The sequence below is a fragment of the Phyllobates terribilis genome, unplaced genomic scaffold (genome assembly GCF_046119375.1).
Source record: "Phyllobates terribilis strain yellow unplaced genomic scaffold, ASM4611937v1 Scaffold_2__4_contigs__length_985480577, whole genome shotgun sequence".
Lineage (NCBI taxonomy): Eukaryota > Metazoa > Chordata > Amphibia > Anura > Dendrobatidae > Phyllobates > Phyllobates terribilis.
Genome location: NW_027362762.1, coordinates 381800032 through 381825452, shown reverse-complemented (window position 1 = coordinate 381825452; position 25421 = coordinate 381800032). Strand labels below are relative to the sequence as shown.

The window sequence follows — 25421 nt, the reverse complement described above, 5'->3', positions numbered from 1 at the left end:
TGCTACCCTCCACATACACACTATTCAGTCTTTATTCAGTGCCCACTCACATTTTTCTCCCCCATTACTGTCTCCTCGCACTATTCCCTCACACATCTCCCCTTCCCATCTCATACATTTACCCTCTCTTTTTCCATACGGCCTCCCCGCACATCTCCCCTAATCCCCATACTGTGTCCGCACTTATTCCCCCCACTCACCATACTGTTTGCACCGACCCCCCCCCTCCACCATACATGCCCCCCATTTCACCCCTTGCTCCTCATATTGTGTCTTCAAATGTCTCCCGCCACTCATATTATGTCTGCAGCGGTCCCATCCTTGCTCCCCAAAATTGTGTCCTCAAATCAACCCCACCCCTGTTACACTAAATGTCCTACACACAGTAAATCTCCCCTAGCCTTGTTACACTAAATTTCCCCCTCCACACAGTAAATCTTCCCCAACTCCATTACACTAAATCATTCCCAAACAGTACACGCAGTAAATGCCCTCCACACAGTAAATATACCACCCCACATGCAGTAAATATCCCCAACACACATAGTATACCCCCCTCCCACACAGTAAATGTCCCCCAGCCCCTCGTTACATTTAATCTTCGGTGTCTTCAGCTCAACTGCTGTGGAGCATTTTCCACCAATGTTCTTCACATTTCTCAGCACCGTTGAATGACGCTAGCAGCATGATCACATGATCTGATCGCGCTGCTGGCATCGCTCTGACCCAGCGGTGAGAACTTCAATTGTTCACTGGGAGCCAGCGGGTTGCATGTTCTGTGCGGCCACCAGGGTAGATTAGACCACCGCATTAGGCTGCCCGACTGCACCCCCTTGCCAGCTGCGCTTGGGGCACATGCCCTGGCTACCTTCCCCTAGATATGCCTCTGGTTTGGGGGACAACTACCATAACGCACAGGAGCTGTGGACTGAGATCAAACAGCAGCTAGATAATATAATATTGTCACTCAAATTAAATTATTATTTTTTTTTGCTCATTGAAATCATATTTGTCAAATTGTGTTTGCAGATAACAGGAGGTGCTGGTTTTGTTGGGTCTCATCTCACAGACAAGCTTATGATGGATGGCCATGAGGTTACAGTAGTAGACAACTTTTTTACTGGTAGGAAAAGAAATGTGGAGCACTGGATTGGCCATGAGAACTTTGAGCTCATTAATCACGATGTTGTGGAACCACTTTACATTGAAGGTAAACACTTCATTCTTTTCTGGGGGATTCCAGCTTCTTCGGTCTTTTTATTGATCATGTAGACTTTTTTTTATTTTTTCCATCCATCTGAAGGACCAGCCTTAAAAATTAAGTGCTACAGTCAAAAAAAGTATTTTGTAATAGGTTTACTGAAGGTAGACCCTATATGGCCAAAAGTAGATGACAAATATTCCTAATTTTTCTAGTTAGTACTTCAACTACATCTATTGCAAACAGATGCGAAAAGTCAAGCACACAGCCATGCCATTTTCAAATATAAGTAGTAATAGAAAGTTCTTACGTTTTAAAGAATTGTGCATATGAAGCTTGAAATTGGTCTCCATGGTCAAACAGCTTCTTTAAGCCTAAGATCACAATGCCAAGCATCGGCAGTAGGGGTGTAAAACACAACCACCGCTGAGCTGTGGAGCAGTGGAAATATTCTCTGCAGTTATAGGGAATCTGTCACCAGCTTATGCCACCCCAACATGATGTAGAGGCAGGGACCTTGTTTCCAGCAATGTTTAACTTGCTGGGCTGTTTGCTGTAGTTTTGATAAAATTGGGGTTTTAGCTGCTGCAGATCTACCAATATTTTTTAATTTTTTTTAAATGCTGAGCTCTGTATAACACGGCCCATGCCACTGACAGCTTTCTGTATTGCTGCCAATCAGTGCTGTGAGCGGAGTTATACAGAGCTAATCAATATGGAGGACTACCTGGAAGAAGGCTTGCTAGTCCTTAACTGACTTGCTGTTTCAAACTGTGTGTGTGTGTGTGTGTGTGTGTGTGTGTGTGTGTGTGTGTGTGTGTGTGTGTGTGTGTGTGTGTGTGTGTGTGTGTGTGTGTGTGTGTGTGTGTGTGTGTGTGTGTGTGTGCACATGCATACATACTTACAGGTCCAAAAGTAGGTGGACATAAGGTTATGAAGGTTATGAAACAGTCACAGGAGATAAGTATCTCGAAATTCTAATGAATCAAGTTGTTCCCCGGTTACAGCAACAGCCTAATTCAAATGACCTTTATTTCCAACAAGATGGGGCCCCTCCACATTATTCAAGAGTGGTCCGCGAGTATCTTGATGAAACATTTCCTAATAAAAGGATTGGCCGAAGAGGCCCACTTGATTGGCCGGCACTTTCACCAGACTTGACCCCAATGGATTTTTTCTTTTGAGGAGTACTCAAGGACAAATTTTATAGTCGAAAACCAAAAAGTGTCAGTGATTTGAAAAATTACATAAGAGATTCATTTAAAAAAATTAATACCCAAAGAGACTTGTGCAAAAAAGTTTGTTGAAGCGTAAGAGGCGACTTCAAAGCTGTGCAAATTGTAATGGAAAACAGTTTCCGCACCCGCGTTGATAAATATTTAAGGGCTTTTGTATTAGGGTATGTGCACACGATGCAGAAATGAAGCAGAAAATTTCTGCATCATTTCTGCATCTCCCTGGCAGAAAAAACGCATGCAGATTGTGCATGCGTTTTTCCTGCAGAATACATGCGGATCCACATGCAGATTCACATGCGTTTCCGCATGCAGATTGACAAGCGCTTTCCAGGCGATGTTAGCATCACCTGGAAAGTGCTTGATAACTAGGTCACACTATATAAATCCATGCAAACAGCATGGATTTATATAGTGTGACCCGAGAGAGTGTATATACTTACCTCCGATGGCCCGCGCTGTCCTGCTCACTCCGTTCTCCCGGCTGCCGGCAACTTTGAATTGAAAGACCTGCCGACGTCAGCGTCACGTGACCCGTCACATGACTCTGACGTCACCGCAGGTCCTACAACTCACTGCAAGTGCCGGGAACCAAGCGGGAGCGCTGCGCGGGCCGACAGATGGTAAGAATACATTTATTTTTTATTTTATTCTTTTTTTACAGCTTTTTTAATGGTACCTGGGTGTGGATGAGACTCTCCTCTCCTCCACACCCGGGTACCATCCGCACATTAGAACGCACCAATTACGCAAGTACAAATGCTGTCTTGCGGAATTGGCGCGTTCTAATGCAAGTCAATGGCGGCGAAATCGCCGCGTTTCCGCAAAATTAATTGACATGCTGCGGATTTTTGACCGCAGCGTTAACGCTGCGGAAAAATCCGCATCATGGGCACAGCACATGCGGATTTCCATTGGGGAACATTGTTTCCCTTCTACCATGCGTTTTTCATGCGTTTCCGCGGCGTTTACGCAACTGCAAAAACGCCGCGGAAACGCATGAAATACGCATCGTGTGAACACAGCCTTATTGTTCAGAATAAAATTTAATTGTCAATGTTATGCTTGTGTTAGTAAATATAATTTTATATATAAATCAAAATAAATGTTATTTTCTGGCCACCTACTTTTGGACCACCCTGTATATGTGAGGGTACATACATACATACATACATACATACATACATACATACATGTTTAATAGCCCATATGGCAACGTTTCGGTCCAAAATTGTGGCCCTTTCTCAAGCATAGGTAAGGTGCAAGTGCAGAGAGTTTAAGGCGATCTAATTACAATAGTAATCAGCAGCAATTACATGAAAAGTGCATAATATACATAATCTTTCAGATAAATAATATTACAAGACATGATGGTGCATAATCAGTGTAAAATGACTTAGTGCAAAAAACAATGTAAACAGGCTTATAGCCATAACACTCATATCAATACATAATTGATCATATGCAGCAGCTGTGTATACAAATAGGGAAACATGGCTCACCCCAACTTGCATTTGCATATAGCGCCAAAATCTCGGCGTTCCTGTAGCTAATACCACGCATGTCAGAACAGGAGGTAAGGACTTCCGCATCTGTGCACTAGAAGACCAGGTATACTGGCGCCATCTTGGAAAAGGGCATATCGCCCACAACATCTGTTGCTATTAAAAGCCAAGAGCAGGCCACTCCCTTGACATGCTCCTTCTTCTCGGACTGGCTGTTTCTTACAGCGGAGAGCTTCACACTGCTGTGATGTATTGTCCCAGAGGGGAGCAGCTGCTGTCACACTGAATTACAAGTGCTCTAATGATAACAGAAGTGCACAGGGCATCTCATCTTTATAGAGGGCAGGGACAGTACAACTTATTTATTTTATTTATCTCCGGAGTACCCCTTTAAGTCACTTCAGTGGCGCTTGGCCTCGCCCCATCCAGCTGTTGGGGGAAACGGCTGAAAAATGCCAAGAGGCATGACCTTTTAGTGCGTTTTTTGAGTTGTGAAAAATCTTGCAACATTTTTATTGTAGCGTTTTGGTACAAACTGTTATGAATCGGCCCCTGGAGTTTTTTACTGGCTGCAGATTCCTTACACATAGGGTATGTGCAGAAGCATTTCTTTATAACAGTTTCTTAATACAATAATTTTGTACTACATATTGTGAATGTTGATGAATTGGGTCCCTAAACAAATCAAAATGCCATAACCCTTTCAACTTCTATTACACTAAGCCCACCTCCATATGTCATCTGAGTTTTCAATATTACAACATTTGATGTTGGTAGAAGATGCAGCTCGGGGGTCTGTACTGTTGCACTGCCTCAGCCCACGCCTTGATTTGGGATATCCTTGCGTTTTATCACACAAAACTGCTTCATTAGAGACCACGTTCAGGTTCCAGGGCAAATATTCTGTGGAAAATCAATTTGGGAATTATTAAAGGGAGTCTTTCAGCAGGTGTTTGCTATGTTTTCGTAGTGCAGCATGATGTAGGAGCAGAGATCCTGATTCCAATGATGTCACTTAGTGGTCTGCTTGGTGTAGTTTTGATAAAATCGCTATCTTTTTTTCTTTGCTGCCGGTCTAGCAGTTGCCTGAATGCTGAGTCTATATGACTCCACCCACACCATTGATTGGCAGCTTTTGTGTACATTGTGCATAGGCAGGAAGCTGCCAACCAGTGGTTGGATTACACAGCGCAAATGAACCACGTGGCGTGAGACGCCTAGTCATCTAGTAATGATCTCCAGCTGATAAACCGTTGAATTTTTTATTTTTTTTTACTATTGAAACAACCAGCATTAGCCCAGTAAGTGACACATCATTGGAATTGGGATCTCTGCCTCTACATTATGCTGCTGTCAGATTAAATGGATGGCAAAAATCTACTGACACATTCCCTTCAGTTACATGAGGAACAATTGAAACTGATATTAATTGGATAGGTAATAATTGTAAATTTTTCAGGAATAAGTCATTTTAGAAATAAATTGCAATTAAAGTTCACTATTACATGTGGTGGTGGTTTTTCTTTTTCTTCACAGTGGACCAAATTTACCATTTAGCCTCTCCTGCTTCTCCTCCTAATTACATGTATAATCCAATCAAGACTTTAAAAACCAACACAATAGGAACCCTGAACATGTTGGGTGAGTTGCTATATAGCATGCACATTTATGTAACTGCTGTCCAGAATGTTGGGGCGTTTTTTTCCATGTCTAAATGAAATACATAATTTTTAGAAAGTTGTATGATCAACAGGCAGTATTGCATCAATAGGAGAAGAGCGGATTATGTGATTTTGTGGGTAATGATTCAGTATAACTCTTAATATATTGCTCTAAGCATAGAAAGAGCAGAGGTTTAGGAGTCCAGTGGGGATGGTCCTACTTACTGAATGTCCACTATCTGTCTGCACCGCTCTAGGGCAGGCTCTAATTGAGCCTTTCACTGGACTTCTATGCATAGAAAGAACAGGGATTCAGAGCAATATATTAAGTTATAAAAAGTAAGGAAAATATATTTTTTTATAGTATATATCAATTGGCTCCGCTACATTTCTATAAAAATCTCCAGATCGGACGGCATTTTCTACTTGACGGGTTCCCTTTTGAAACGGGAACTGTGCTTTTGAAATGCTTTGTCTATTCAATAAAAATGTCCTTGCAATGTGGAGAAATGCAAGTAGCTGAGTAGAGGCACCAGGAAATTTTTGTGCCAATTTTTAGTTCTCACCCCTGGGTATAATTCCATTTTGGTGTGATTGTAACATACACAAAATTTCATAACATTGTTAGTTTTGTGATGATTGAGTTACCAGTAAACAATGTTGCAATTATTTGTAATGTCTTGCAGCAAAATAAATGTACAACTTTACAGTAGTTTCACTTTTTTTTTTTTTTTTTTAATGAAACACCCTTTATTTGCTTCAGGATAGTCATGTCATGGTGATGCTTTTCCACACACTGGATAGTAAACTATTTCTAGTCTTCTTGAGTGCTCAGTGATGAATTGAATGCGCTCATGAGTGCAATGGACAGTGGCGTACCGCCAATGGCGGCAGACCATGCGACTGCTATGGGGCCCGTGAGCCGAGAGGGCCCCATAGCAGTCCAGGGGCGGACATACCGCCGCCGGTGCAGCTGTGCTGGGTCCCCACCATGGAGCTGCACCAAGGGGCCCGCAAGGTGCAGCTGCTCCCTGCACGCTGCGCGCAGGGAGCGATCCCTGCAGCTCCGCTGCTGTCAGGAGTAGAATAGCAGCGGAGTTGCAGGGATCGTCCTCTGCTTCCTTCCTGACCCAGGCGCGCGCAGCTTTATGACGTCATCATCCAGCGCGCGCCTGGGTCAGGAAGAAAGCTGCCGGCAACCAGGAGAATGCTGCAGGGGAGCGAGCTGAGCTGCTGAGGTAAGTATTTTTTTTTTTTTTTACTGAAACACTGGGGAGGGGAGGTGCTGGGACAGAGCAATATGGAGGCGCTGGGACAGAGCAATATGGAGGCGCTGGGACAGAGCAATATGGAGGCGCAGTAACAGAGCAATATGGTGGCGCAGGGACAGAGCAATATGGTGGCGCAGGGACAGAGCAATATGGAGGCGCTGGGACAGTGCAATATGGAGGCGCTGGGACAGTGCAATATGGAGGCGCTGGGACAGTGCAATATGGAGGCGCTGGGACAGAGCAATATGGAGGCGCTGGGACAGAGCAATATGGTGGCGCAGGGACAGAGCAATATGGTGGCGCAGGGACAGAGCAATATGGTGGCGCAGGGACAGAGCAATATGGTGGCGCAGGGACAGAGCAATATGGTGGCGCAGGGACAGAGCAATATGGTGGCGCAGGGACAGAGCAATATGGTGGCGCTGGGACAGTGCAATATGGAGGCGCTGGGACAGAGCAATATGGAGGCGCTGGGACAGAGCAATATGGAGGCGCTGGGACAGAGCAATATGGTGGCTCTGGGATGCGTGTGCCCCTAGTAACCCGACGTTTATCATGGTTACCAGCCTGATCGTTGGTCCCGCTGGTCACACACAGCGATGTGTGCTGGCCAGCGGGAGAGCAACGACCAAAAAATGGTCCAGGACACATTGCAGCGATCAGCGACCTCACAGCAGGGGCCTGATTGTTGCAAAGTGTCACACATAGCGACATCGCTGGTGAGGTCGTTGTTGCGTCACCAAAACCGTGACACAGCAGCGATCTCGCTATGTGAGATGGGGGCTTTAGGCTGCATTCTCACATTTGTGTGAAATGTCCGTGTGCTGCCAGATTTTTTTATCGGATGGTCCACGGACTCGTACAGTTTTATAGATCCATTCACACATCCATGAAAATCACGGCTCTGAGAATGAGATCTGTGAGGGTCAGAGAATGTCCTGTTCTGATCCGATATTGAGGATTAGAATAGGACATGCTCAATGCGTCGGTAAAACAGGGCAGCACACCGACACTGCACACAGATGCAGGAATGTAGCCTTATTATGTTTGGACCATCCCTTAGTATATAGTGTACTCACTTATTATGTATTGCGCCATCCTTAGTTATATAGTTTCCTCTTTTATTATGTTTAACACCCTCCCTTATTATGTACCATCATCTTTAGCTGTAGTTGGGGGATCATACTGTGTTAGGGTCAGCATACTTTTCCCTGGAAGTTGAGGTGGGGTACAGTAGGGTCATTATGCTGCGCATGTGGAGGAATTCACCATGGGGGTATCATACTGTGTTTGGGGGGCCCTTTTATTGGCATCACACTTTATGGGGCAATGAAAGAGATCTAGGACTCGAGCAGGAGGAAAATTACTATGTAAAGGATGGAAAGTTGTGAGATCTGATCTTTGTTGACCCCGACAATTATTTTAATTTTTTTTTGGGGGGGGGGCCCAATCAGAGCTTCTGTTATGGGGCCCCATGATTCCTATGTACGCCCCTGGCAATGTAGCTTTCAGCAGCATCATTCATGATTTTCAATCCAGCGACTTGAGGATGCATAAATGTAACTTGCATTAGTCATGCCATAGACAAGGATCTTGATGAAGAAAATCTTGTTTTATTTCCAGTGCAACAAACAGTTTTTTTTGTGTTGGACGACATGGAGTGATGAAGCTTCTTGTGTGACACAAGGTCTTCGGCAGGCTGCACGCGAGTTGAGCAGACATCGTTACCTTCCTTCTGCAGAGCCAGAACCATCTCACTGAAATAGCTGTGTATCAATTAAAATTTAACTTTTAATCAAAGACTTATAAAATAAGGTGCAAGTGCTCACAGACTAACATATACACAATAAAAGAGTGATCCACTCATACACTCCTTTTCTCCAGTTATCACACCCAATAACATCAGGTGTTCACATGACCTTTCACATGTATAAATGGTTACCCCACCTATACTCAAAGCAGGAAAATTTACCCAGAAAGGTCCTGCTCACATACAATAATGGTCATGCAACAAACAGCATCTAATGGTACACTTCAGTCACCATCTTATTTTAATACTAACTAGATAAGGGTCAGTGTAAAAGATATGTTGAAAGATGCTTGTTGGATAGGAGAAAATATAAAGGTAACATATTTATTTACCCATAAAGCAGCAATTTGTAGTGTTAGAGTCTTCCCAAAATAAATAACCCTCTTTCATGGTTATGATACTTAAATTGTACACATACACCAAGGGCCAGGGACAGGACTTGCTTAATTTCTAACCCTATACCACATATCCCCAGTTTAAATAGACCTGGGAAAGAGAAAGGGAAGATAAATGGAATGCGCTCCAAAGAGTGCTTGTCACACCCAGGTGTGCGGCAATGGGTCCAAACAAAAGCTCTCAGGTCCATAGCTCTAGAACAACCCCTATTGCCAGGGAGATAGGCAGTCCCTGCGGACATATGCATTCCCCCGTAGCCTATGCGGGGCATCTTGTGGAACCCTTATGTAAACTCTATAAAGGAGCTCCACATGCCCTTTCTCAGCATGTACAGAGTCAAAAATTACATTGATCTTGTTTTTATGCTTGACCGAAAGGGACAAATACTAGCAGAAGCAATACCTCTGATTAGACAATAAATCCATTAAATGAAGAGAGGTGATAGTCACTGGTATTTTAATGTTTTTCATTTGAGAAATTTAGATCACCACAAGAACATGAGATGAAAGAGTAAGAAGGGGAAAATCTATTAAACACATAACCCAATAATAATTGAGTAGCCAGTTCCTTTTGGTAGTGCGAGACATAAAGGACCTGAGCACATACAAACAGGAGGAAAGAAGGAAAAAGGACCAATGGGCAATATCCCTCTTTTTATCCCTAACTAACTTAATCCCTACCTACGTGGAGGTTGGCACCCTAACATCCTACGCCAGTGGCGACCCCAACTCATTAATAATCATAATTAAGCCCAATAGCTATACCGCCAGAACCATCTCAAACTTTTCTGCAGTTAGAACCTAACTGTTAGAAAAAGCCAGACCCACCATAATCTCACTGAGGTACCACAGGTGTCTGTGGAAAGTTTTTATTGCTGCCTCAGCAACAGGTTGGTTGATTCCTTTGTATGCTACAAGTTCTTGGAGTAATGTCAAGTCATTTCACGGAGATGTGGCTGGGATCTGACAGCGGTACCAAGCCTTCAAGTATAAGCACGCAGTAAAAGTGCAAAATTGACGGAGACTTTTTAACTCTGTCAAAGTTAAATGAAATTGGTGACGAATCATGAAGATATACGCTCTGAATATCACTTTGGCCATCCATCAAGCATGATGGTAGGCGACTGGAGTGTTGATGTGTATGTCTGGGTTTGCCGGTGAACCAAGGAACAGGAGTGCCAGTGTTAACAATTCCTTGTAATCATCTCTTGGATGGCATTGTGCCAGCTGGTTGGTGTAAAATTCAACTAGACACTCCTTTTTAAGTGGTCCTAGCTCAGTTGAAACTCCATTCAAGCCGAAAACCTTTGTTTTATCCAGTTGATTCCAGGCAACTTTATAACTTTATATTTGGACCTGTTGACACCGGCCACAATTTAACAAACATGTGAAACACATTTTAAAGAGGGCACCACCTAGTACTCGGGATCAGCCTGCAGCATGTGATGAATTGCCAATTTACCAGAAACCAGAAAGAAACATGCTATGGATACAGGGATCACCAAAATTATAAAATATGTCATTGAACCATACAGCAAACAATTAAAAACACTTAGTCAAAAATTACATGAAAACTGTGTTAACCTTAAATAAGCCTAAATAGCCCATGCATCTCAAACCGCCAACCATAAAGAGTCTAAAAAATTGATAATAGTAGAACAGTACAGCACTGAGGAAATTTTCAGGTGTTGTCAACAATCTATGCCTAGAAATATATAAAAGACTCGATGGTCAAGGTGTAAACATTTAGAACATAGTATGATTAAATATAGACTATCCATACAAATTGTGGATAGTATATGTTGACAAAAGTACCAACAGAAATAAATTGCCCGCCTAAACTTGTCAAAGTAATAGATGAACTAAAATAATACCTACTCTGCCTATTAGTAAAGCGATGATAAAAATGACATGCACAGAAAGCATCAAATAAGTGCCACAAAAGAACTAACAGAGCTGTTGGAGATAATTGCAAGACACATAATTGTGTCAAAAGGAAAATATCACAAACCTTTGAATGCCATGATATAGCAAGATCCTCGATTAGAAAATGGCTGGAAGAGAGCTGCAGGGCAGAGATGCCCAACGCGTGTCGCCAAACAAACTGTGGCTTCCTCACGGGTCTGTATCAGCTGAATGAATTTGTTTAAATGAACAGACCATCAAAGAAAGATAAATGGCTGTTCGACTTTACCGAGAGCAACCATATTGGGGATACAATTGCGCATGCTCCGGACCGCAACATATTCACATATCAAAAGGAAATGTGCTACCGCACATGTGCACATTGACAAATTTACGTTCCAGTCACTTATTGACATTCATGCATGCGCGTGAGGTAAATGGCAGCAATTTATATGGTGCATCTTGTTAGAGGCGCGTACCGCGCATGCCCAGTACAGCGAACAGTCTGATCTTGTGCATCGCACCCAGAAGTGGAGCGTACGGATGCGCAACTTTAATCAAGTATACACATTGCATTGTTTTGTATATTTTTGTATGAAAAGATGGCGCAATACCAGATTTATCCAAAAGACCATCAGATCTCAATATGTTACAAGATGTGTTATATTTCTATGCAAGTAACCAGAAAAAAAGATTGTAAACAATGGTTAGAATAAAAATGTGCTTGCAAGAACACAAGGCAAAATATTTGAGTCCCTAAATGCATAAATATTACAGTAAAGGTAATTGAAGAAGGCAATTATAGATAATTGAAAAATATCACTATCTCAGGACAATGGTAATCAGTATCCCTATTAGATGAAGCATGACAATCACAATAGAATTCTAAAACACATGAGGTGAGTGTTACCATCTCCAGAACCAATTCCAATTACACTCTCCAAATTAGCTAAGATAATATAGGTATTAAGGATCCAAACTGATGTATTATAAAGTTAGCAACCCATGCAAATATAATCTGGACCTAAATATAGGAAAATACTTATGCCAATATAGATAATGTATAATCATTTTTATACCATATACCCTTAAAAGGATATCAGTCTAATGTTTATAAGTATATTGAATGATTTACATCAGCGATGTCAAACTCAAACAGAGGGCCAAAATAAAAAATACTTGGAGAAAGTTGCAGGCCAGCCAGTATACAGTATAATGGGCCCCACACAATCATCCATACAGTATAATGGCCCCACAGGGGTGGTGGTTCTGGTGTCACGGGCCATGTATAGTCACCCTGCAAGCCAGATTTGGCCCACAGGCCAGAGTTTGACACGTATGATTTACATAAACACAGAAGAATACAATAAATAAGAGGACCAAGTCCAAATAAGCCCAGTTGGGGTAGTGACGTGTTGTGTGATAAAAACATGACGGAGGACAAGATCCTGGAAACCTCCTCCAGATAATCTCAAAAGATGATTCAGAGTGAACAAAAAGAAAGGACTTCAACCACTTTTACTGCAATCTCTAGATGTCCTCACCTTTTTTCTTCACTCTGAATCATCTTTCGAGATTATCTGGAGGAGGTTTCCGGGATCTTGTCCTCCGTCATGTTTTTGTCACACTACACATCACTACCCCAACTGGGCTTATTTGGACTTGGTCCTCTTATTTATTTGATCTCAAATTGTATTCTTCTGTGTTTATGTAAATCATACGTGTCAAACTCTGGCCTGTGGGCCAAATCTGGCTTGCAGGGTGATTTTATATTTGTCCCTCTACACCAGAACCACCACCCCTATGTGGCGTCATTATACCGCATGGAAGACTGTGGGGCCCATTATACTGTACTGGTTGGCCGGCAACATTCTCCAAGTTTTTTTTATTTTGGCCCTGTGTTTGAGTTTGACATCACTGATGTAAATCCTTCAATATACTTATAAACATTTCCATGATATCCTTTTAAGGGTATATGGCATAAAAATGATTATACTTTATCTATATTCACAGCGTTTTTTTTCTTATATTTTAGGTCTGGATTATATTTGCATGTGTTGCCAACTTTATAATAGCTCAGTTTGGATCCTTAACACCTCTAGATTACCTTAGCTGATTTGGAGAGTGTAATGGTTCTGGAGACTAACACCTTGTGTGTTTTAGAATTCTATTATGATTATCATGCTTCAACTAATAGTGATACTGATTACCTTTGTCCTGAGATGGTGGTATTTTTCAATTACCTTTTACTGTAATAGATTCATGTATATTTATGTTGTCGCCGTTGTCTCTGCAGTTGCTACTACTACAGCAAAGTTCAGCCGATGCTGTTGACTGCCGAACTTGCTCAGTTTCTGTTTTTCTTCACTTCTCTGCCTATAATTCTCTCCTAAATCTTCTTTCCTCGACCTTGACCAGCTTTTTGTCTAATGTTCCCATGCTTCCACAACTACCTTTTTCTCTTTGAGGAAGCAAGAAGTCACGTTCTTCCTTAAGTTTCATGGCATCAGCGTGAGCGGCATCAAGTTTCTTAACAAATTCCTTCTCCTTGGATTCTTGTGTTTTGGTTCTCTGTTTATCATCCTTCTTGACTCTTCTATTGACCAAAAAGACTCTTCACCTTACTGATCACGTGATATTGTTGCCCTGTTGGGATTTTTGCTTTTACCCAGAACCGAATTACTTTGTTGGCTGTGACAGTAGCACTGGTACTTGTTGGTTGCGATTGTGTACAGTGCAGGAAATAAAACCTGGCCAACACCTGCCGATTCGCATGCTTGCCCTCCGCTCCATTCACTTCAGGTGTTGGCTGGACAGCTGTCTGTTACACAGGGATTCACTCATCCATAGTTTTAATCACCTTAATATCGTTCTTGATCGCGTGCAAATTACAATTATAAATTATAGTAAGTGAATTTCAGGCAAAAATATATTTAGACAGTGAGACACATGGGAGTGGTGTAGGCTGCTGCGGGAATATTTAGGGATTAGAGTTACCTAAAACAGTGAATAACACTGAATGTTGTCTGTAATCTGGCAAGTTTACTTTGAATCCATCAATAGTTTGGTTACCAAGAAAGCCACGTCACTGAAACAAATAGAGATAAAAGAATAGCCTTCCAAATATCCTATTGCAGGAGGTTGGAAAGGACCATGTGACAGTAGGAATACCTTTATAAAATAGATATTTTATTGATAAGAATAAAAATAGGACAAAGATGCATGAAAAACAGGTGTCTCTCATGTGAGGGAGTAGCCTGACCCAAAGTCCAATGATTTGAGCAAAAACATACAGATAAAAAGTATGTGTATGTAAAATATATATTATATAACATAATGTATAATTAAAATAAATTAAATAAATGTATTTTATATATTGCAAAACTCTTGTTCATTGAGTAATGCCGCAAAAAATATTCACAAAATAGTAATCCGAGAGGGTTCATATCTGTGATCTAAATGGGGGTTGTGCGCTAACAATGTGATCGTTCTGTCCCCATATAGTGTGCACATGAACAATCGTTCTTCCTCACGCAGTTTACATTGGTGTTCTTGTTCTGTAAAAGGCTGATTTCCACAGGCCATTGAACTTGTTTTATCTATTCGTGCTCGATTTGAGCAGAATTCTCTCCGTCTAAATACGGCTTTAGCGCAGATTGTTTTCAGTGAATCAGAGGATGAGGCCAATCTATCTATATATACCGGCAATTTCATGGAGTTTATTCATGTCTTTTCAGGATTAGCGAAGCATGTTGGAGCTCGGCTACTACTGGCATCTACTTCAGAGGTCTATGGAGGTAATTGTGACATTACATTTGTGTATTTTAGAATATTGCTAAAGAGGTTAAAGGCCCCGTCACACATAACGAGATCGCTAGCGAGATGGTTATTGCGTCACGGTTTTGGGATCGCTGGAGAGTCGTTTCGTGATCGCTGGGGAGCTGTCAAACATGCAGAACTTCCCAACGATTTCGGCCGCCCCAGCGATCTAACTAACGATCTCGGCGGTCGTTGGGACGCTTTCACACAGCAGCTATTTCAACGATCCACACCTTGATAGGGACTGTATTGTGTCACAAAAGCTTGCATAAAATTACTTTTCGTAAAATTACGTGCATTTTTGACCACTTTTTTGCGCACGCTTTTTAAAAATGCTCCATGTGCCTCTGTGTCTGCCGGCAAAGTGAATGTGAAATTCACTTTGCCGTACAGACACTGCGTAAATATACGCTGCATTTTTATGGGAGAAAGTGCGGGCGTAAAAAGAATCAACATGTCAATTCTTTACACACCTGCGGCCGCACTTTCTCCCATAGGAACCCATTATCCCCGCTGGAATTACGTATTAAACCACTTTTTTTTTTTTTACTTTCACGCTTACGGTTTTGGGGTTCCTCCACTTCAGGGGCGCGGAAAAGTCCAATTTATGCACGCCTACGTGTCTCAGTTCTGAATCGCTAACGAAGTCGTTGATAAGGTGTCAAATACAGCGATGCACACTGCCCAGCGGGAGCGCAACGACCCAGGAATGGTCCAGGAAGCTTTGTAACGATCAGCGATCTCACAGCAGGGGCCTGATCGTTGCTACCTGTCAGACATAACGAGATCGCTAGCAAGATCGCTATTGCGTCACAAAAACCGTGACGTATCAACGAACTCGCTAGCGATCTCATTATGTGTGATGGGGCCTTTACACTTGAAATCGCTTTCAACATTGTTCCTGCGTCTCATTATCTTTACCACCATTATCTCAGGTGTCAAGCTACAGAGCAAAAGATAAAAAGTCCAGACTGTGATAAATGATGTAATGTTGGCTGTTGTAATCTTTGGCCTTTATATTGTTTGTTGTTTTGATATAATGGTTCCTTGTAAAGCCCATAGTCTGTATTCTACTTATTTTTTTATTACATTCACTTTATGCTTTTTCCTCAATCTCCTCCTATGTTAATCATCAGATCCAGAAGTACACCCTCAAAATGAAGACTACTGGGGACATGTGAATCCTATTGGCCCCCGAGCTTGTTATGATGAGGGAAAGCGAGTAGCAGAGACCATGTACTATGCTTATATGAACCAGGTTGGTCGTGTTACTAATGTCGTCACTGAATTTTGGGTCTTCTATCCTTTGGATTACGAGCTCGGAGAGAATGAAGACACAGGACAGGATGTTTGTGTCTAAACATACTCTAAAAACTTTATTACAAAACACAGGGCTAATATACACCCTAAAGGCAGGAAACGGATTTGCCATATATGGTTCGATTATACAGTTTAGCTGAACAAGCGAAAAAAGCTAGTTTCTGTATGCTTTAAAATATTTAATTAGACTTATCTAGTTAGCAAGGTCATTTAGTCTTTCTGCAAGAACACATTATTGCTACAAGAAGCAACATCTTGCCAGGGAGAATCACGTTATCTTTTTAGCAAGGACACGCTATTGATACAAGAAGGAACATTCATAGCTGTTGTTTTCACCTAAAATAACTGTCAGACTTATATAGCATAGATGGGGCCTTTAAACTTGAGGGACTCCATCTTCTGCTATAACATTCCATCCTTTTGTTCCTTCATTTATCAATACGAATTTCTATGTTTTCTTTTAGTACACCGCTGAATACACATTAGAAAAAGCTTAAAAACCAAATAAACTGCAAGACACATTAGCAAAACCTGTAAAATAGCTTGCACTATACCAGCCAACCACCCACCAATGCCTTTAAACCAATTTGCGGGATTTAGAAAGGAAAATCTCTGTGTGGAATTATTGGCCAAAGTATCTGAACAGTTCACTCAAAAGTTTATCTCTTCCCATGAGACCGGGACAGCGAGAAAGGGTATGCTAGTGGAGGTCACAGGGGCATGTGTACATATCCAACAATTAGCAATGGTCTGGTTTTGCTCCTTTAGTCCATCGATTAGAGCAAGATGGTGTCTAATGAATCTATTGTCGTCTCCATCCATGGTGCCTAACCTAGTCCATGCACCTGTGGTCGCAAGTATGCAGGTAAGTATAAACAATGTCATCATTCTTTGTCCGCTGGTTCTCCTAGTATCTTTTTGCAATGGGACGCGTGGATCCAGGTCTCTTTTCCCTCTAGCTTAACGGCTGTACTTGTGGTCAGCAGAACTTGAAAGGGTCCGTCAAACCGTGGATCTAGGCTTTTCCTCACGTGTCTTTTTATAACCACCCAGTCTCCAGGTTGCAGCGTATGGCTGCTAGAGTCTTGATCTGGATCTGGAAGAGAACTGAAGACATTATCATGTACTTGCTTAATCTTTTTGTGTAAAGCCCTCACATAGGAACTTAGCACATGGTTGTTCATTTCTAATGCTTGCGGATAGAAACACCCTAGGCTGGGTACGTTGCCAAACAATATCTCATATGGAGAGAGTCCAGTCTTTCTATTAGGCGTGTATCTTACTGAAAACAGAGCAAGTGGTAAACAGTCCGGCCATGGTTTTCCTGTCTCAGCCATGGCTTTCTGAATTTTTAATTTCAATGTCCCATTCAGTCTTTCCACTTTACCACTACTTTGTGGGTGATATGGGGTATGGAATGCTTGTTGAATTCCTAGAGCTGACATGACTTCATTCATTATTTCACCTGTGAAGTGTGTACCTCTGTCAGTCTCAATTACCTGTGGTACCCCATACCTGCAGACCACCTCCGCAAGCAGTTTCTTTGCGGTTGCCGCAGCCGTGGCTTTGGCAATCGGAAAAGCCTCTGGCCATCCTGAGAACAAATCAATACAGACTAACACATATTCCCATGATCCTGACTTTGGCAGCTGAATATAATCAATTTGCAGTCTCTGGAATGGATAGAGGGGCCGGGGGGTGTGTTTGGGTGGTGTTTTAACTACTCTACCCTGATTATGTGTAGCACATATCATGCACCCTTGTACCAGGTTTTCAATACAGGTGGAGAATCCTGGTGCCACCCAATGTTTCTGCATCACACTCATCACACCCGTTTTAGATTGGTGTGTTGGCCCATGTAGTATCTGGGCAGCTGCTGGGTACAGTGCCCTTGGAAGGCATCGTCGCGTCCCTTTCCCCCATACCCCATTTGCTTCATTCAGGCATGCACCTTCCTTTAACCACTTATCAACCTCCTCCTTTTGAGCCTGAGCCTGCATTTGGGATAAGATGTCCTCCGACACAAAGGGGTTTTTAGGGGCACTTAACTGACGTACTGTTGACCCTTGTTGCGGCTTACAGGCTGCTGTTTTTGCCGCTGCATCTGCCATCGCGTTTCCTCTGCTTACCTTGTCGGTGCGTCTGGTATGTGCTCTTACCTTTATGACAGCTACTTGTTTGGGTAGTTGTAGCGCATCAATTAACTGCTGGACCGCATCAGCATTCTTAATGGGGTGTCCTGCTGCCGTCAGGAAACCTCTTGACTTCCATATTGGACCAAAATCATGCGATATACCGAATGCGTACCTAGAATCTGTGTAAATGTTAACAATACTACCTTCCGATAGTTTACAGGCCTCGGTTAGGGCCCTAAGTTCAGCTTCTTGAGCCGACTGGTGTGGGAGCATTGGTTCTGCCTTGATTACTGCATTGAGGGAGACAACTGCATATCCAGTATGGAAGGTACCTGAATCGTCCTGATGACGGGATCCATCTACAAAAAATTCAAAATCTGCATTTTGTAATTCATGTTCAAATACAGTAGGTAAACCTGCCGTTTCTTGTGCCATCATTTGTACACAGTCATGAGGAACTTCCTCTCTTGGATCTTCCTTATAAAGCACAGTACCTGACTCCTCCTTTAGATCCGAGAGAGGTAACAAAGTTGCTGGATTCAGGGTAGTACACCTCTGTAAAGAAACATTGGGAGGCATTAACAGTGCACATTGTAACCTGAGATGACGTGCTGCTGAGAGGTGAGCGGGTTGCACTTGATTCAATATAGTGTAGACATCATGAGGTGTTAGAACGGTGAGCGGGTGGTCAAGAACAATGTCTGCGGATTTATGGAGTAATAGTCCAACAGCATGCAGAGCACGTACGCAGGATGGTGCACCTCTGGCTACCGCATCCAATCTGCCACTAAAGTAGGCAACAGGTCTCTGATTATCACCGTGTGTTTGAGTTAAAACTCCTGCTGCATGTCCAGCTTGTTCATGAAGGTACAGAGTAAATGGGAGCTCATAATTAGGGGTACCCAAAGCTGGAGCGGCCAAAATACGGTTCTTGAGAGAATAAAAACAGTCTATTGCCTCTGATGTTAGTACAAAAGGTGTTGGGGTAAGACAGTCATAGAGGGGCTGCATCAAAATAGAGACGGCATGAATCCACTGTCTGCAATAGGAAACAAGTCCAAGAAAAGTTCTGAGGGCTGCAACATTAATGGGGACGGTGAATGCCTGTACTGCTTGTTTGCGTGCATTTGTTAAATGACGAGCTCCTGGTGTAATGCAATGTCCCAAAAAGGTGACTGAAGATTTACAAAACTGAAGCTTATCTTTCGATGCCTTGCAGCCAGCGTGATAGAGAAACAACATAAGCGATATAGTTGCACTATGACATTGTTTCCTGGAGGGGGCACAAATGAGCAGGTCATCGACATATTGCAAAACAACGATATGTGGTTCAGACCATCCCTCCAGTATTTCCTGCAGACTTGCAGTGTACATTGTGGGTGAATTCTGGGCACCCTGTGGCAACACTGTCCATGTATATTGACTGCCCTGGAATGTGAAAGCAAACAGGTACTGGCAGTCAGGATGTAATGGTACACTGAAAAATGCATTTGCCAAATCAACCACTGAAAAACAAAGAGAGTTAGAAGGTATCTGTGACAGAAGAGTATGCGGGTTGGGCACAACTGGTGTTAGAAGTTCTGTGGCTTTGTTAACCAACCGGAGGTCATGGACCATTCTATATGCGGCTGGTTGTCCTGGCACACTCTTTTTATTTACTGGGAACAGGGGAGTGTTGCAAGGGGACTGGGTTTTGACTAGGACTCCTCTCTGTAGTAATTTTTGGACCTGCTGGGCTATGGCATTCTCCTGAGCCGAGCTAAGGGGATACTGCCTCTGTTGAGGCAAGATGGCTCCTGATTTTAATTTCACCATTACTGGTTGAACTCTTAACCTACCAACATCTGTTTTGTCTGAGGCCCAAAAATCATGTGGTACAGCATGCTCCAATATCGGGGGAAACTCATTTGTCTCTTCTATGCTGGCAATATCTAGTGACATAATTTTGCAAAGGGTACTTGGTTTTAAACCTGGGGTCATGGTGACAGTGCCATCGGGATGATACTCAATATGTGCTTGTAATTGGGACAACACATCATTTCCCAAAAGGTTACATTGGCCTCGGGGCGATACCATGAGCTGGCTATGTACAGTAGCTCCTTGAATTTGCAGGGGAATTATTTTAGTGACAGGAAGCAGGACAGACGGGGAATTGAAGGGGGTGGCAATGACATGATGTGAAAAATCAGTGTCAGTGTATGGCCAATCACCTTGCGTAATTACTGAATTGTCGGCCCCCGTATCTACTTGGAAATCGATTTCATGTCCCCCTGGTAGGTTCACCTGCACTATACAACTGGGAGTTGGGGGTAAGGAGATGAGGGGGTTCATGTGCAAGCTACCCTCATCCTATGGGGGCGTTGTTTGGTCGGCTGGAGGACCCGTACTCTGAGCATTTGGATACGGGTTGGTCCTACAGATCTTTCTAAAATGTCCTGGCTTTTTACATCCGTAACACAGTTTCTGTCCTCCTCCTTCAGTCCGTCCTCTGCCTCTGTTGTTTCTGGGGGTCGTCTCTACTATGTGTACTCTGGCAGCTCTTTTTGCCTGCGCTATGTCATGTTGTGCCCCCTGAGCTATTCTAGCTAAATCTTCTGCCTTCACTGATCTCCAGTCCGGTCTACTTGCTTTTACCTTCTCTGCAATCTCTTTCTGTAGTCCATTCATGAAAGCACTTGCTAATACCCTCTCACTAGTCTTATTCCCGGGATTGAACCCCATTTCTGACCAGGTTTTCTTTAGTGCATAGAAATAATCCTTAGGATCTTCCTCCTTTCCCTGCACTCTATCTTCTAGTGTAACTTGCTTTTCTGCTTGCCTGTCTTGACATGCTTTTACCAACGCTGCTGCGAATAGGACTCCAGCTGCTGCATCATTAGATTCTGCATCTACGGGTCCGGTCCTATTGGCATACTGTTTTTTTGTCTCATCTATCAACCTATCATAGCGGGCTTCATCTGCCAATTTTCCCTTAATTACCCCCTGCAGATCTATTCTAGTGGCATGGTACGTATCCTGTATGGTGGTGATCATTCTAGCGAAACCCATAGGGGACTGGGATGGGTCTGGCAGCTGGGAGATCAGTGCCAACTGCTCTGAAGGACTCCATGGTCTATACATTAACATTGTACGAGCTTCCTGACCTGGAACCACTGCATCCCCCCCCTGCTGCTGCTGCTGCTACTGCTGGTGCTCCTGGCACAACTACCGTCCTCATTGGGAATAGACTAGCTGGGTGGGGTCTCGGTCCTCCACATGCCACACAGATGTCTACTGTCAAGGGATTCTGCTGTCCACATCTGGGGCAAACCCAACATTTAGGTTCCTGGGAATTCTGGTACTGGGGTGGGGGTGACGTCGGGAGCGGACAGGGAGGAAAATCTGTCATTCCAGTTTTTGTCAGTCTGTAACGTCCGTCTCCTAATTCTTCAATCTTTCCTTCAAAATAAGTGCATACATTCATCCATACATCTACTGTCCCTAACAGACCCTTATCTTTCAGCCATCCATGATAGGAGTTAAAGAAGGATTTCCATTTCTCTCCATTCATCTCTCCATTCTCATTCATTCCCGCTTTACACAATATTTTGTCAATTCCAATCAGTGCCTGTTTCCCTTCTCTGCGTACCACTAAGTCTTTGGCTATAATGCCTTCCTTGGCATTTTGGTTCCCCATTTTTTTCGGTTCTCCTCACCTAGAAGAGACTCCTCAGTCACTTAGACAATGGTCACTTAGACAATGGGCCACAAAGGTTTCTGAACCATTCCACTACTAGCCTCTCTAGGACTTATACGCCAACCAGAAAAACAGACCAAAAACATCAATCCCGGGACACATCCACACCACAATCATTGGATCCATACTTTCATTCTTAAATTCTCCAAAGGATAGAAGGCAGGACTGATCTGAGGGGATTCTACTGGTTCAAAGGGACCTGAGCCAGACAACAATCTGTTGAATTACCTGGGGAGCCGACCGCTCGGGGGTGAGGGAGTCTCTTCTATGCAGTGATATAATTAGGTAGAATATAACAGTTATTCTTACCTCAGCGCTGTATATATCACCAACAGAGAGCTTCACTCGTCCCACGTCTCGGACCGGTCGAGCACCCTTGGGTAGATTAACTCAAGGTCCCTGTTCGAGGCGCCAGCTGTCGTCACTGAATTTTGGGTCTTCTATCCTTTGGATTACGAGCTCGGAGAGAATGAAGACACAGGACAGGATGTTTGTGTCTAAACATACTCTAAAAACTTTATTACAAAACACAGGGCTAATATACACCCTAAAGGCAGGATACGGATTTGCCATATATGGTTCGATTATACAGTTTAGCTGAACAAGCGAAAAAAGCTAGTTTCTGTATGCTTTAAAATATTTAATTAGACTTATCTAGTTAGCAAGGTCATTTCGTCTTTCTGCAAGAACACATTATTGCTACAAAAAGAAACATCTGGCCAGGGAGAATCACGTTATCTTTTTAGCAAGGACACGCTATTGATACAAGAAGGAACATTCATAGCTGTTGTTTTCACCTAAAATAACTGTCAGACTTATATAGCATAGATGGGGCCTTTAAACTTGAGGGACTCCATCTTCTGCTATAACACTAATATTCAGTGTAATCTGGAAGACGTCTTACAACCTACAATAACACCCCCCCCCCCAAAATTTTTGACCCATGTCATGGATCAAAATCGCTCATACAAGTCTGTGGGTCCATGGAAATTATGGATAGCATTAGTCGTTTATACAGTAATGTCTAAAAAAAAAAAAAATTGTTTGTCTCCCAAGCAAATATATAAAACTGGAGGACATCATGGTCCGAATAATGGGGTCTGACAGAAACTCTTAATGAGGTCTTGCAGACGCCCTTATTCTGACCTCTATATCTTTAAGCCCTATGTATTTCCTGTGCTCTAATTACATTAGGGAGACTTTATTTGCTGAGGGATTTTTTTTTTTTGCTGATTGTGTGATTTGCCCAAGTTTCAAAACTATTGCACGTTGTGTAATTTGCGCAGTTTTAAGTCCCTTGATAAGTAGCTAATCTTGTATGTGATGGAGTAATTGATTTTTTCACTACCCATGTAATAGAGTGCTCTTTTGTATTAAATCTACTATCTTTACAGCATGCTCCATCTGAAATGGGTCAATTTAGTCTTACAATATTAAAATGTCTGTGGCACACAAGCAATATAAATGTTCTGTACATTAAGAATGGTAGAAATGGTAAAAAACAAACAAACCCCAAAATACACCGTTGGAGAATTTAATGAGGGTCCCATCTTGATAACGATCAGCTAAGCCGCTAGGGCCCTATGCAGGACCTGGCAAGACAGAGGGCAATAAAAGCTGCAATCCTTCATTTGGGTGCTACAGTTGAAATGAACATACATACTGCAATTACCCCCTCCCTCCCCTAAGTTTGAAAGCTGATTGCTCAAGGTTGCTTCACTCGGTAATTGCCTAAAAAAGTGGGAAATGTTTCAGTTACTATGTTATAGGTGTTCTATATAGACTGGGTCAATGTAGGGAACCACTCAGATAGCCTTCTAGTGGTGCTGTGACTTCTTAGCATCTACTACTCATCTGCTTTTTTTCCTACGAGGCTGTGACTTAACACTTTAAAAACCAAAAAGGTATTTGACATATTACTTTTCACTTCAAATTCTTTTGGAGCGCTTTGATAAAAGTATTTCAGATTTCTTGGAAATTCTGCTATCTTTCTTTTTGTGAAAACCACAAAGTTCAGTCTTTGAAGTTGGGTTTCTGCCATAAGTTTAAATGACAATGAGTTCTGGGGTGGCCAGTCCACTCTTCTGCTGCCAGCCTCATCTTGATATAATAATGGCTTGATCTTCACAGCAGTGGGCTTGAAGTTGTTATATTATTGTTAATTATGTTTTATTTCCAACCAAATTAATTTCAAAGGGTGTTTCATTATGTAAAATAGAATGTGTTTATACGAGTCACAAATTACAGAATCAATTAACCATGCCAGAGCAATTCATTATAGACCTGAGGTCTTCGACAAGATGGTTTTGTGAATGTGTGTCCTTGCTATAGGAAATGCTGCATTGATAACATTATGTCATATAATACATGCTGTGCCCTCTCAAGGAAAGCTAATCACAACTTATTGGAAACATTTACATGGGTTTTCTTTTTATAAATGGGTACAATTTCAAACAGCACATAGAAGCAAGCAACTCGTCAACATTCATAAGAACAGAGGGCTTCTTAATTCCATAGGTTACCGGCTACCTCTGCAAACTAACAAAGGGCAGTAGTCTATCAGAGGTGGCTAGGTTCCTGGGCAAGTAGTGCAGCTCTTGTATGCTTTATACTATAGAGCTTGCAAGCGCTGCTCTGAAGCTAGCCAGATGGCTGGATCCAGCCAAGTTCATTGTCCCTGCACTTACACAATGCTGCAGAGGCAAAGCTAGCTCTGCTGTCAACAGTGGACAGTTTGGGCCAACTGTGCGGCCATGTTGCTGGTCAGTTTCGTCGGTCATTCAGGAACGCCCCCTGGCAAGTAAGAAGCCAGTAGGCTGGTTAGTGGTACCTTCCAAAACTCGTAATGAAAACAACCTTGTAAAGTGATACAAGCTATGGTAGAAAAATACATGCTTATTTGTGTACAATGTTTTTACAAACAAAAGTCTAATTTTTACTGGAAGAAAATGTGGTCTCTAAACTGCTTTTCTTGTTGGCAGGAAGGTGTGGAGGTCAGAGTGGCTCGGATATTTAATACATTTGGGCCACGTATGCACATGAATGATGGAAGAGTTGTCAGTAACTTTGTACTACAAGCACTACAAGGAGAGCCTTTAACTGTAAGTACGAAATGGCAAACCGTTCTGGTCTAAATGCCCTCTAATAGGTTTCTTCTAATTGAAGGCTGGTATAAACATCCTACCTGTTCCTCACATCGGCACATGCTGTTTTCTGCACCAAATCTTTTAGTTGGATTAAAAGGAAATTGCTCTCTATACCGTACATGATAGAATGAATGAAAAATGAATCAACTTTATGAAAGAACTTTTTAATAAGCTAAGTGAAGTTGCATCACTAGCAAATAAAATTGGCCAAGATTTTCATGCCATGTTTTATGGAAGGAATCTGAAACTTTTAGGCATTATGATTTCTCTACTCATTGTTTT

The 25421-nt window shown here is 42.5% G+C and overlaps 1 protein-coding gene across 1 annotated transcript; it reads left to right on the top strand.

Moving 5' to 3' along the window:
* The first annotated feature begins 880 nt into the window (after positions 1–880).
* LOC141245951 (UDP-glucuronic acid decarboxylase 1-like) lies at positions 881–25127 on the top strand. The gene is made up of 6 exons (XM_073669102.1): positions 881–889; positions 1030–1210; positions 5478–5582; positions 14721–14780; positions 15939–16060; positions 24975–25127. The coding sequence occupies exons 1-6, from the start codon at positions 881–883 to the stop codon at positions 25125–25127; spliced, it is 630 nt and encodes a 209-aa protein (XP_073525203.1).
* Positions 25128–25421: the final 294 nt, after the last annotated feature.